Here is a 14839-nt window from a genome sequence, read left to right on the forward strand (position 1 = left end):
ACTATTTGAAAAGAAAACATATTATTTTATATAATTAATAAATTGATTGAATTTATGTCAACTTTTTTCCATAAATTGACCAAAATAATAATAAAATGAACATTTCATAAATTAAATTCTTACTAATAAAAATTTCCAACTTCAAAAAACGCTATTTTATAAAAGAATAAAATTACTTCAACTTTTAATTAAATTGAATACAATTTGTTGAAAAATAAGATCATTCCAAAATTTTAGTTAATTAATAAATACTACTTTATATAATCAATATACTAACTTTATGTCAATATATTTTCCTTAACCGAAATAATAATAGATAAACATTTGATAAACTAAAGGCTTAAACCCTTACGTTCTAACAAAAGAACTTATCTTAACAATGTTAATTTTTTAAAAGAGTGAAATTATTTGACCTTTTAACCATTTTTCATATTAAATTGAGTAAAATTTATTGAAGAATCATATCAAATATGTAGTACTTAATTTCTATTTTTTTTTTTTTTTTTTGCATTTTAAGATATAGAACAACGTTATAATATTTATTTTGTTTCTATATATGTATCTGGTCATCATATAAAGTTTTTAGTTTATCCTTGTAAATGCGAAAAGTTTTAATTTTTTTTTTCGACGTTTAGATCCATTAAAACACTGTTATAACTTAATTTTTCTCTTATTAACGTGGCGAACAGCTTTTGACACGATAGTTACACTTTTTTAGTTAAAATTGGTGGATTCTTTTGGTACCTATGAATGTTGAGATTTGAATACCTTTGTACGGGGACCAATAAATTAGTGACATTTTATTTTAATGTAATCATGTCATGTCCACTAACTTTTACTTGAGAACTCCTTTTCTTTTTTCACATTTTAATTATTGTAAATTTTATTATTTTTTACATTTTTATGAAAGCATTTTGGGTCATTTTATACAAAATTCACTAAATTTTTTAATATATATATATATATATATATATATCATAATTTATTAAAATAAGATGTTACAAAAAAATTTAAACATAAATTTAATATCTTATAGCATTAAAATAACTACAATTAAATTTATAATTATTTAAATGTAAATTCAATCATGCTTCAAGTAGTACTATGATTAGTTTTTCAAAAATATAGGCATATATACTTTCTGGTTTTACTAAAGTGAGAGAGAAATTAACAAGACTGGAAATTAGGCTTTGCTCACCACCCTACGTAAGAATGAAATAAAATTTACATTATAACACTTTCATTGTTATTTTAAATTACAATTTTGTTAATATTAATTAGACTAATTTTATGTATTTTAAAAAAATAATTTTATTAAAAAAAGAAAGAGGCAGTGTTTTCTTTAAATATAAGAAAGAGGTAATATTTTTTAATAAAAAAGTGTAAAAAAAATTTCGCACTCTCATTCAATCATATTTTTAACAATTAATATAAAATAATATATACAGTATATTTAATTAATTAGCAATGTAAAATTTTTTACAATAAGTGTACTAAAATTAAACTCTTTAGATAATTAAAAACAGTTCAAAGAATTAGTGTTAATATTTACTTAATTTTTCATTTATAGGCATTATTACACAACCCAAATTAATATTTTACTTTATTAACTATAGGTATTTTAATAAAAGGAAAAAGATGCTAGTTCATATGCTGGGCATATGTAGGCTCTTCATGGCTACAAATTCTAAATTTCAAAAGGGTCCCTAAATATGAAGACGAACCAGCCAAACAGAGGAGACAATTCTATATTGAATTTTGCAACCATCATTCTTCGCGTGATAAAATGTTATCATACATGTGTGACACTATGATGAGGTGAGAAGGCTTCTTTGAAGTGTTGTGCACTAAAAGTCTAAATCCTTACTCAATATGTTCCTCTCTCTCTCTCACATTGCAGACTTTGGTACCTTAAAATTCTCGTTTCTTGCACTCACCAACTTAATGCTACTTGGTTGATGAAGAATCAGTGCTGTTTTTGTCTTTCTGGAAATATTCATTCGAAAATAACAGCAGTAAGTCAGTAACAGTAGTTAATGTTGCTTATTGTGAAGCCTTCCCAATTATCCCGTTAATTCTACAATTTTGTTACCCTCAGCCTAGGACTGATTTTAGACGTCTAAAATTTGTAAATTTTCATTAAAAAATCATGATTTTTATAATCTCTAGGTGATAAATACTTCTTTTTTTCAATAAAAATTAATAACTTTTAGTTGCTTATTGGTAGGTTGAAATTAACATTTTCCATGGTCAATTACATTACCTCAAGAAAGCACTCAAGCATTTCTCAAGTGATACCATGAATACTGTCTTAAAGGGAACACAAAATAGATACAGAAGACCACATTCTACTGACCAATTCATCAAGGGCATCTTTACAGAATCAATTTCAGTGCATGCCTTTGTTTTCATACATGAGATCAAAGGAAAAGTAAAGTGGATAGAAGAGCATTAGCAGTATAACATGTTAGTCCATAGATCAAACTCTGGTGAATATATAGTCAGCAAAACTTTTTTCATCTACTCGAGATGGATAGTAGAAAGAAAAGAGATAAAGATTAAAAAAAAAAAAACATGGAAAAGAGAATTTTGGTAATTCAACTGCTTTACATTTACATTAGCCAAAATCAAAGTGATAAAATTAAATGAAACCACAACAATTCTTTTTTATCATGCTAATTAGGAGAAGGTTCAATATCTTTCAGAAGTCCAACTATCTGCTGCATGCTTGGTCGCTTGGAAGGAAGTTCAGCAGTGCACAGATGACCAATCTTAAGGGCCTCCTCCATTTGCCCTTCTGATCCTGTATCGCGAATTTTAGGATCAATAGCTCTTGAAGCTTTGTTGTTTCTTACAAGTCCTCTGACCCAACTAACCAAAGTTGCTTCTTTCTCATCATGATAATCATCTCCAACTGGTTTCTTCCCAGTTAGTAGCTCAAAGAGAACAACTCCAAAACAGTACACGTCAGATTTTGGAGATGAGGTGTCAAATTCTGGTTGAGAAAACTCTGGTGGAACATAACCAGGTGAACTAAGTGCAATCTCCTCATCCAAGCCACCACCAAAAATCCTAGCCAGCCCAAAATCAGACAATCTTGGCTCCAAGTTATAGTCCAAATAAACACTGCTAGCTTTAACATCTCTGTGGATAATTGGTGGTGAGCATCCATGATGCAGAAATGCCAATGCCCGGGCAGTGCCAAGTGCAATTTTATGGCGGAATCTCCATGTTGTGAGGACTCCTTCAGATCCAGCATTTTGAATTCCATTACTATCATCTTCTTCCCATGTATCTGTGCTCCAATCATCTGTCCTTTGTAGTACTCCAAGTGGCAAGTCATAAAGCAAATTTTGCAAGTTTCCATTCTCCATGTAGTCATATATGGCAATTCTCTGATCACCAGCTACACAATATCCAGTTAGAGGAACAAGATTGGGATGCTTGATTCTACCAAGATACTCAAGCTCTCGTGCAGCTTCTTTATCTGTAAGAGTAGATCCAACCACTAGAACTTTAACTGCTACATGAATACCACCAGCTAGAAAGCCTCTATATACAGGCCCAAATTTTCCTTCAGCCAAAAGGGTACCCCTATCGAAATTTGAAGTTGCAGCCAAGAGATCTGCAAATGTAATATTCAACAATGGTTTGTCAAAGATCACGACCGGAACAGATGATGCTTGTTTAACATCAGCCACCCACGTGGTCAAATCGGTGTGGAATGAAAAGGGACCTGACATGTGTTCTTCTTTGTATGAAGTTTGCTTAACAGCCCATGGTTTTGTTTTCTTAAGGCGACTGAACGATAGAAGCAAAAGGCCAGCAATCAAGCCGATCATTGAGAGGGTCAATGCCAGAGCTAGCTTCATTCCCTTGTGCTGTGCCTCTCTTTTTTTGAAAAGGCTTGGGTTTGCAGCAATTGGGCAACTATTCAGTAATCCAAAGAATGCTGTTTGGAGGATAGCTGGTTTGATTTCCGAAGCACAAAGGGTTAAGTTATTATAAGAGAAGTTGTATTTCTCCATCAAAGGAAGTTTCTCTAAGACTGATGGAGGGACTACTCCACTCAAATTGTTATTTGAAAGGTCAAGAACTTGGAGGTTCTTATTGCTTAGTAAAGGGATTTTCCCTATAAGATGATTCATAGAAACATCAAGTGTATTCAAATTACTCAGTTGTGAGATTTCAGCAGGAATGTAACCAATGAGACTAGTTTTGGACAAATTCAGATATTCCAATCCTGAGAACATTTCAATCTTGGGGAATTTCTGTCTGGTAAATCTATTGTAAGCAATATTAAGGTGCTTTAGATTATGGGATTCATTAAAATTTTGGAAAATGTCCCCATCAAGCTGATTCTCTGACAAATCAAGGTAAACTAAACCAGACCAATTGTACTTAGAGACAAAAGGTACCTGAGCAATGTGACCTTGCATTTGGTTTCTGCTAAGGTCCAAGACCTCAAGCCTTCCCTTAAACAAACCCATCACAGAACCCTGAAAGGAATTGCCAGATATGTTGAGACTCACAATGGACTTCAACCCTGAAATATCTGAATCATTACCATAAATATTATTCCCAGCAAGGTTCAAGCTAATGAGCTTAGGAAAAGCAGCAGCAAAACCATGTGGAAGTGTCCCACTAAGCTGGTTTGAAGAAAGATCAATTGAAACTAGAGAGTGACACTTGAGAATCCCGGAAGGCATGCTTTGGTCAAACCTGTTGTGGTCAAGTTTGAGGACCCTCGCACTCTCAAGAGAACTAACAGCTTCAGGAATTACCCCATAGAAATTGTTGCTGGACAAGTCTAATACTTCAAGCAAACCAAAGTTTCCAATGTTGTTAGTCAATAAGCCATGAATCTGATTGAAGGAGAGGTTGAGGCTCTTGAGAAAGCTTAAGCTCCAGAAATCAGAAGGCAAGTCAGTGATCTTGTTGTTGCTGAGGTCCAAAGATTGAAGCTTGCTGAGCTTGCCTATTGTGGTTTCTGGAATAGGACCAGAAAGACCCATACCAGAAAAACCCAACTCAACAACATGCTCTCCCTTGGAATCACATGAAACCCCTTGCCACGAACATACAGAAGAAGACAAGTTGTAGACCTGGGAGGATGCTAAACCCATCTTCTTCAAGAACTCAGACACAAAGGAATCATCAGTGTTCGGTTGCTGGGATGCTAAGTGCTTGAACAAGAGTGTCAAAACTAGAACAGAACCAAACACTCCCAAACCCATCAGTGAGTGATGTATGTTTTATATACTGAGAACTAAATGATGCAGAATACTTATCCTCTCAGAACTTCAACACCAGAATGAGCATATCATGGATAATGAATCGTTGTGACATGGAAGAAAAACATTCACTGATAAAAAACGTGTCTGTAATATTCACTGATAAAAAAGAAAAAGATACTACGGTTTTTACTGCAGAGTGGAAAAGAGAGTAGAAGGACAAAGCTACAGTGTTGCAACAACTACTAGTACTATGTTTTCTGAGAAAACGAAGTGACTCTGATGTTACACAAAGGTTGTAGACTTTAACAAAAGAACATGTGAGAGACCCTTCTTTGTCTGGATTTGCAGATCCCTCAAGACCGACAAAAGAAAAAAGGTAAAAAGGAAACAAACCATGCAATGCAAGAAGGGAACTATTATTGTCGTTGTCTTCAGCTCAAAGCTACGGTGCTTTATCTCTGTTGCAGAACTTTTTAGTTGGAGCTCTCAACAAGATCTTTTAGAAACAAAACAAGGCTTTGTTTTTACATTTTTCATATTTCTTCTACACTCAATGAACGTGGCAGAGACAGTGCAACATGCAAGGCAATGGAAGCAGTAAGAAAAGTAAAGAGCAACGTGGGGTCTAGTTGGGTTCTGCTTCATAAATGAGAAGGAATTGAATGGTAATAGCGTTGGGGATGGGGTTGGTGAATATATCAAAGATTTGTTGGTGGGAATTCAATGATTCTTCATTCAGTGTTCATCACCTTTCTTGGGTCCATTGAGCTCTTTCTTTTTCTTTTATCATTCAAAGTAAACAAGATAAGAAAAACTATGTATTGCTATTAGCTTAATTGGATCATTATCATTTTGCATCAAACATACCACTCTACGTAATTAAAATGGATTAGCTTAAATGTAGCCTGTTCAGTATATTTAATCTTATTATTTAATTAAAATTAAAACTTTAATTTAAATTTAAAAAATATACTCAACACTTTAAGCTAGGAAGTAGTATATATCATATAAAAACTGCAAAAAGATATAGTTTTAAGGTTGTGTTCTTTCGATTTTTTTGGTTACATACTTTTAGAGAGAGGGGTTTATGTCTTATTCTAAGTTAGGAAAAATCTATGAATTTAAAGAACATTACATTAATTTCATCCTATGAAGATAAGTGAAGGATTAAACATGCGATGCTATTCATGACCCTATCTTGCTCCGACCAACCTCTTGAAGTCCTATTTTATTTATTGATTGACAACGAACAATATTTTAGTTAAATTTAATTTAAGTATTTATTTTAATTACACAATTAATAATATTAATTTTATTGAATTATATATATCAATACAAGCTATTAACTTTTATAATAGTTAATTTAGAAATTATTTTTATTGAGATTTTTTATGACTTTTTATCAAATATTTTAATTGGTTAATATTATAAAAAAAGTATATCGATAATGTATTTAAATTAAATTTTTATTTTAAATAATTATAAGTATAATTTTTAGAAAAATATGATTTTAAATATTTAAAATCAATCCCAAATCAAAATTGTTTTTTTACGCTAACAATGACAAAAAAAAGAGTTATCTAACATTTTTTAACACATTTTTATTTATTAATTAAAATTAATTTAATTATTAAATATGAAAGAATCATTAATTTAGGAATAATAAATAGTAAAACTTATATAATTTTTATAAATTTCAATCATTTTTAATTAATAACTAAGATTATGTGAGAAAGAATGTACTAGATTATGAATTATCAGCAATTTTTTCTAAAAAGCTATAGTTTTATTTATTTATTAAAATTTATTAAAAATTACAAAAGCATGAGAGATAATTATTAAATTAGAAGTGAAAAATAAATGTCCGGTGCCAAAGTCATTGAATGGATAAGTCGCCAATCCCTAAAACGGACTATGTAATGTACTTTATCCGCTGGGTTACGGGTGGGCATTTTACCAGAGGTTTTTATTGTATCAATCTACCCCTTCAGGAATTAAATCCTCTTGAATCCTTTTTATTTTTTCTTTTTTTTTTTCCAATTCCAGTTTCAGTTAAACCCCCTTCGGAATCCAATTTTTCTTGTTCATGTTCTGGAAATAAATAATAAACTATTTTAAAATTCAAGCTTGATACTGATTTTTTAGAAAATTGATTAATTAGAAAAAAAAAAAAAGAGAATTCAGTTACTAATAATTTTCAACAACTTAAAATATATTACTAATGAACAATTGTTTTATTTTTTCGGATCATATATTAAGCATTTTTGTTAAATGATGATACAATACTTGTACTTGAAACCACATCAAATAAAATTTATGCCTGTAAGGGGGACTCAAGTCATCATCATCATTACAATTGCAAATCGATATCAAATGTGCCATTATAACAAATCACATAGTGGAAATCTTAGGAAGATCTTGTCAACATTTCATAACCCAAAATCTTAATGGTGAATAAGTTGTTTGATGTTAAACATTTAATAAAATTTTAACAACATTTAAAGAATTAGTTAAAATATGAGATCAAGGCTTGAAAAAAATTGTTTTTTCTATTATTACTGAGATTTGAGGTTTGAATTGATGTGTTTTAAAAAGAAAAAAATTAAAAAAAACCGTGAAATTGCAACTGCAAAACGGAGAGAGAAAGAAATGGACGAATTCCGTTGTGCAAAACCCACCTGAAAGAGAGTCAATTGGAGTCAAAGACACAAATACCCCAAAGACACACACTCTCTCTCTTAATCAATCAAAATTCAAAAACAAAGAGAACAATAAAACTGAAATAATTCAAATTGGTGCCATCTCGTGAATTCCCAAACCCAACCCACACTGTCGCGATGGAAGACGAAGAAGAGACGCGCCACCGAGTTACTGACTCGTCACTCGCCACCGAGTCACACGCTTCCACTCCTCCCCATGACCTGCCACGCAATTCTGAAACCCTAGTTATTCCCTCTTCGTTCACGCACCACCACGCTATTACTCGTACGCTGCGTTTCAATCACTCTTGTTCTCTTTTTACTCCTCTCTCTCTCTCTCTCTCTCTCTCTCTTTGTAGTTGAAGTAGTGAATAATATAGTGTGTGGTTGATGCAGCAGATATGCAGGGAAGCTCTACCGCGCGTAAACGTCGCAAAGACGAAAGTAAGGTTAGAGCATTTCTGTGTTGATTTTTTTTTTAGTTGTGAAATTTAAACCTTGTTTTGCTATGTGATTTTTAATTTTTTTTAATTTTTATGTAATGTTCTGCTTGGCTCGGCCACTGTATATCTTATGATAAATACTGCAATTTTGATTTGGTTAACGTGAAAGGATTCGCTATAGAAGTGGTGAGAACCCGTCATTGGTGCTTGTTCTTCTTATGAGTTACTGAATATATAGGTTTACTTGATTTTCGTGTCACTGTTTTAAGAACTTGGCTTTTGTGGGGATTTTCTGAAACTCATGGACTGTTTGAAAGTTATGTACCTTCTTGGGCTTTAAAATCATTGCTGGTATTTAGTGGATGCTTAGAAGAGTGGGAGTACATGAAACTTAAAAGAAAATGAGAAGCGAAATCCATATTTTAGTTATTGGATAATTCCAATATAGTATGAACTAATAATTTGGTCTAGTCCCCATGAATCCAGCTGTAATGTCCACGTACTTGTTATTTGATATTTGAGCTTCCATGAACAAGTGACGGGAGTTGGATTTATGCTTTCCTTTTTCTTCATCATTAATTTAAATTCCAGTACAACAAGGTATAGTGGATCCATGCTTTGTCCATGGTTCTAGGCCAAAGGGGGTTCACTTGAAGCGGCATGTTAGAGATATGAGCCATCCCTAGGGTTTTACCTAAAAGCTGAGGCTTTTGGGATAATTAGTCTTTGACAGGCACCAAAAACCTTTATTGTGCAGTTTGGCTTCTCATCTCAACTCAGCTCAGCCAGCTCAGATAATGATGTATGGGGAGTCTTATTTTGGAATATGTATGGTTTTATGAACAATTGGATTATCCAATGATGAATGGTGATTTAGTATTTGGATTGCTTTCTTGATGAATCACACTCAACATGACATAATGCAATATTTTTGGATTCAAATTAAGCATAAGAAAGTTGCATGTTCTGTAGATCCCATTTATTTGCTTATTTAGCTCTGAAGCACACCATTTTATGCTCAGGAGCCAGCTCAACCTCCTGATGAAGAAACTATTGTAAGCGATGCAGTTGAGGCGCCTCAGAAACTTACAGAAAAGTCTGTTTGTTCAAGTTCATTCTCTGAACTATCACCAACTTCTGCTTCACAGTCTTTATCATCTGCCCCTAGTCCGACTTTACCAGAACAGAGGCTGTCTTCTCCTAAGACTAACAGTGTACAAGTGCTGGCAGTAGACAAAAGAACTACTTCTGGTGGCAAAACCTTGCCTTCTGTTTCTGTTGAAAGTGGATCTGCATCTGATGGATACAACTGGCGTAAATATGGTCAGAAGCAAGTGAAGAGTCCGACAGGTTCCCGAAGCTATTACAGGTGTACCCATTCAAATTGTTATGCTAAGAAGATTAAATTCTGTGACCATTCAGGTCATGTGATAGAGATTGTTTATAGAAGTCAACATAGTCATGATCCCCCACATAAGACTGATTTCACCAAGGAAAGTAAATTCATGCCTTCCAATGAACCTAAAGTAGAAAGCACTGTTCCAAAGCAGTCTATCAGAGTTCTGAATGATTCTGATCAATCATCTTCTCCAAAAGAACCTCTACAAAAAGTACCTTGCAGTGCTGATAAGAAACTACAAAATTCATCTAACGGTGAGAATGGTAAAGTTATGTTGAAGGAAGAGCATGTTGATGACCCAGAGCCCAAAAGAAGGCAAGTTGCATGTGAATTCATTTTTTCTTCTTGGGAAAATCATTGAGTTGAGAGAATGAGCATATTTTCTTCTAGTTGTGGCAGGATCTAATGGATTGCTTTTTTCTGTAATTTTTGATAACTAGAATGAACAAAAGTGATTTAACAAGCTTGGATTCAACAGTAAAACCAGGAAAGAAACCAAAGTTAGTTGTACATGCAGCTGGGGATGTGGGGATATCAGGTGATGGATACCGATGGCGCAAATATGGACAAAAAATGGTGAAGGGGAATCCACATTTCAGGTGCATGGAAATATAGTTCTTATGTCTTTTCTTTTCAACTGGTGAAATTTTAGTTGTATTTATGGTTAATAGATGTTTAAATTAAAAAAAAATAATAATGAAATTATAGAAACTGATATACAGTTACAGGATGCATCTATTTGCTTATAAACTGTTGGAAAAAGACTGATGCAAATATCATTGATGATTTTCAAGATGGTGCTTCACTTGTCTGACTTTTAAATAATAATGGCCCTATTTGTAATTCTTTTCTTCTTTTGCCTGTCTGTGGGAGGTGTAGCTGCAGTTTCTAGTTTGCACAATCAAGGGTTGGATGTGGCATGGCATATGCCTCTAGATATTTCCACTAAACCAGCTCTTCAAACAATTAGTTTTTCCCTAGTCTTGTGATAGAAACCTAGTATCTTATTACAAAGAAAATGGAAAATCTCCCCTGATATTAGTACTGCAGAACTTCAAGGTTCTGGACCTGCTGATGCCCAAAGGCCCTAATCCTTTCACAAATGACAAGATATCTCTTTCATTGCTGCTCCCATTATTTATAGGCAACATGCCTTATATCTTCAACCAGAAGACTTAACTAATTATCTATGTAACTATCTTTATAACTATTAACTAGTGGGTATCTATCGATACTCCTCCCCCACTCCCAAAAGTTTTACCTTGCCCTTAAGGTGAAGGTTACTATCCCCTAAATCACTACAGCCCCAAATTAACTTTCACTTCCTCCTTGGTCAAACACAAACATGTGAGTTCCTCTTGACCAAAAACAAAGTGTGGCAAGTGAAAGAGTATCAATTCCTTTGCCACTAAACCAATCCCAGGGCTCTCTTAAGGACTGCACTATGGCAAGTGGTAGCCGATGATGACTGTCATAGTCCTTCACAACCTTCTGTTGGGCTTGGTGTTCAACCTATTCCATATGCTCACTGCTTTCATCTCTAAGATTCATACCTTTGCCTCACCTTCTGTTAGTTCAGAAAATTGACAAACTTTTTGTAATTCCAGCTCTTGCCTTGCCTCCAACCCCTCACCAGCAGCATTTCTACATTGGAGTTGGGGAAAGACATCCATCATTGTACTCTTCTCCGTCTCTAGCATAACATCAGCCACTGTATGAGCATCAACATCTAGTGGTTCTGGCATCGGGTGCTTGGCCAGCATCTGTAAGAACACTGGTTCTGCCCCAACTGATGGCACACCATTTCCATGGCTGGATCTAAGTTGGTTGGCTTCAATGTTGGTGGAGGTGGATCAACTAAACTGTCTGGGAATCAAATCTCCTTGGCTAACATATGCTATTTGCTGCTTTTCTCCCCATGTCCCACACTAGAACATAATTCCCTCTTTGGTTCTGATTTACTCAAATTTGCTTCTCCCCTAAAGTGGTTCCTATTTTCCACCTTCAAATGTTCATATTTGCTTCTGTTTTCAGGTTCTTGATTCAAAATGTTGAGTGGTTGTTTGTCCTCTTCTGTCCTTATCTTGAATAAGGCTTGGTTCTTGGTTTTCAAAGTTTCATTTGCACTTCTAACTTCTGATTCTGCTTCGTGTTCCAAGATTCTTGATTCTCCTGCTTCTTGTTCCAACTGCTACTCTCTTCTGATACTTGCAAGCTCTGTCCTTATTTTTCTAATAAAGCAATCCTCCTTGAACTCCCATTTCCAATCTGCAATTTTCTTTTCTCCAAGAATGTAAAGAATTTCATTCTTCATTCTTGTTGACATTTGAATAGCTCCTGAAGCTCCAAGATTAGAGCTCAATTACTAGTTGATAGAACTAGATCAAGACGGAGAAAGAAATAGAGAAAATAGATGAAGAAGAGACAAAATGGGTATTATTCTCTTGTACAACCCAAGGTATTCAAGAGACCCACTTTTCTCCTCACGCTTTAAGAGTCTAATTATTTCCCAATGACAAGATATTCCCACAGTCCCTTCTACTTATTTATAGACATGCCTTGTCAACTATTTCAAGCTAAATAACTGATACTCTCCTTACTCTTTTTTATAAGAAACAACTACTAGTATTTTTATTTTTATTTTTTGTCTTAATTAAAAGAAACATAAGCCCAAATGTATGAGTGGGTTACATAAGAAGGGATATGATAAAAAATGATTATATATGTAAGAATATTGGAGTAACACCTATAATAGAAAAGATGACAGGAAATTGATTGTTGTTTAAAATTGTACCTAAGCTGGGCATGAGTTTAGATAGCATTTATTGCTTCTAGATATACGATCTTCACTCCATTAGTTGTTACATGTGATAATAGAAGCATCTTAGTTGTGGCTTGTGTACATATTTTGCAAGGCTTCTATGCTAGAAATTGGTAATTGTCAGCACCTTGGACGCATACTTGCTTTTATTGTTAAAACCACTTGTACGCAAACCATATGTTAAAATTTTTCGCATGCTTAGGAGAGGATTTCCATCATTTATTAGGATAAATAAGTAATAATTGGTCGATCCTGTACTGATCAGAGAGGATTAGGAAGTTGTTTTGTTGGTGGGTGGGGGAAAGATATCAAGGGATGAAGTTGCAGTTCTCGAAAAGTTTTCAACACAGTTTAAAATCCCCTTTTTGTCTTTACATGGGACGTTGACTTCCCTTCTTTGTTTTATTTTTCATTATTAAAATCTCTCTACTTTGTGCTTATCAGTGTCGCATGACTTGAATTTTCAGAAACTACTACAGATGCACTTCTGCTGGATGTCCTGTCCGAAAGCACATTGAAACTGCTGTGGATAACTCAAAAGCTCTCATCATAACATACAAGGGAGTACATGATCATGACATGCCTGTGCCCAAGAAACGACATGGCCCACCAAGTGCACCCCTCGTGGCTGCTGCAGCACCTGCTTCAATGAACAATATGCAGTTCAAGAAAACTGACTTACTGCAAAACCGGAAAACACCTACTCGATGGTCAGTTGATACCGAAGGAGAATTAACCGGAGAAGCTTTGGACCTTGGGGGTGAGAAAGCAATTGAGTCAGCTCGAACTCTTTTGAGCATAGGTTTTGAAATTAAACCTTGTTGAATACATGTTTTGGAAATCATACAGCTGTATTTATATAAATCAATTGGTAGGTGTCGTGTAATTTTAATGGCGTCCCATGTTTATCTTCGCTTGATTTTCCCCCTATGTAGTGTTTCAATTCGCTTGTACACACGTTCACGCTTGTCCTAAAAAGTTTACTTGGTGCAGGGAATATAGAACTGACCTGTATCTTATTCTCACGGAGAGTGAGAATTGGTGATAACAGCGTGTTATCATCCAATTTCACTCTAATGCTTCGAGACGGATAGTGACTGAAATAGATCGAACAACTGGTCAAGTTGACGGATTTGAAGAGGTTAATGTTTCAAGTTAAAAATATTTGGTAGTACTGATTTTATTTAATGTTTAAATGGACACAAATATGGAACCAGTTTGGCATGCTTTGAGCAAATTTTTTGTAGATTTGAGATCCTTGTGATTTAGAAGTTACATTGAATCGTAGCTAATTTGTGTAAAGCTGAGTGAATTTATTTAAGGAGGTAAAGTTCTCTTGATGTCTATTTTTTATGTTCACATAACTTCAAGTTTAGACCTCATTGTAGAAAAATGAAATTCCTTATTATTTGGACATAGACGTCGATATATCATTTGTCATATCATAATTTGATATCATGATTCTATTGAAACGAAAGAGGAAATAATTGATCCCATCCGGAGAACGTAATCCCTGACTAATACTTTCATATTGCATCTGAACTTCAGAATTTTTTAAAAGCAAGCAATTTGTTTTCCAGCTTGTCCGGTAAAGAACTTAGATATTAGCATTGCTAATTATGGAAAATTTTCATAATATCTAACTTTGAAGCACATAATTTATTAAATAACCCTTTTATTTTCTCTAAATATTATGGTGTCATTATATCAGTATTTTAAACATTTTTACTATTTAATTAATTACTCAAAAATTTAAGTTTCATCACATATGCTTTTTAAAGATTTTTTCTCTCACTTAATTAGTGCTTTAGATACAAAATTGTGACTAAATTTGTTTATATAAAACTCTAACGAGTTTGGTAGCAATTGTCTATAAGGAATTAATATTGTAAAAAGAAAAATTAAAGAATTAATGTAATAACATTTTTAATTATATAAAAATCTTTAAAAGACTAACGTAAAATCTCCTTAATCTTTATTTATTTATTATTATATAATGTTTTCAATGAATAGCTTAGTAGATTTACCTTATGGCTGGTATTTGGTTGTTGAGCGAAAGTAGAAGACACAAGGTGAAACTAAGTATGATTATGTAATAACTTTAGAGGGTAAATTATAAAACCAATAAAATTGTTCATATCCCATGAACCAGTGTGACTAGCAGGGCAATGTGCTTTTGAAATTGATAAACACAAGATGGTGGAGGAAATTGAAAAGGATCGATCTCAATCCAAATTTAG

The 14839-nt window shown here is 33.6% G+C and overlaps 2 protein-coding genes across 3 annotated transcripts; one reads left to right on the forward strand and one right to left on the reverse strand.

Moving 5' to 3' along the window:
* Positions 1 to 2658: 2658 nt before the first annotated feature.
* On the reverse strand, positions 2659 to 5779 carry LOC113849205 (probable LRR receptor-like serine/threonine-protein kinase At2g24230). Its single transcript, XM_027478931.1, has one exon. The coding sequence runs from the start codon at positions 5235 to 5237 to the stop codon at positions 2676 to 2678; it is 2562 nt and encodes an 853-aa protein (XP_027334732.1). The 5' UTR covers positions 5238 to 5779; the 3' UTR covers positions 2659 to 2675.
* A 1508-nt stretch (positions 5780 to 7287) lies between these two features.
* On the forward strand, positions 7288 to 14010 carry LOC113871842 (probable WRKY transcription factor 32). Of its 2 annotated transcripts, none has more exons than XM_027508940.1 (5): positions 7288 to 8222; positions 8333 to 8385; positions 9402 to 10093; positions 10219 to 10377; positions 13067 to 14010. In XM_027508940.1, the coding sequence occupies exons 1-5, from the start codon at positions 8075 to 8077 to the stop codon at positions 13422 to 13424; spliced, it is 1410 nt and encodes a 469-aa protein (XP_027364741.1). In that variant the 5' UTR covers positions 7288 to 8074; the 3' UTR covers positions 13425 to 14010. The 2 variants fall into 2 exon arrangements, with proteins under 2 accessions (XP_027364741.1, XP_027364748.1); XM_027508947.1 differs by having other exon boundaries at positions 8336 to 8385; positions 13067 to 13942.
* Positions 14011 to 14839: the final 829 nt, after the last annotated feature.

This window comes from Abrus precatorius, unplaced genomic scaffold, assembly GCF_003935025.1.
Source record: "Abrus precatorius isolate BTA unplaced genomic scaffold, Abrus_2018 Scaffold10, whole genome shotgun sequence".
Lineage (NCBI taxonomy): Eukaryota > Viridiplantae > Streptophyta > Magnoliopsida > Fabales > Fabaceae > Abrus > Abrus precatorius.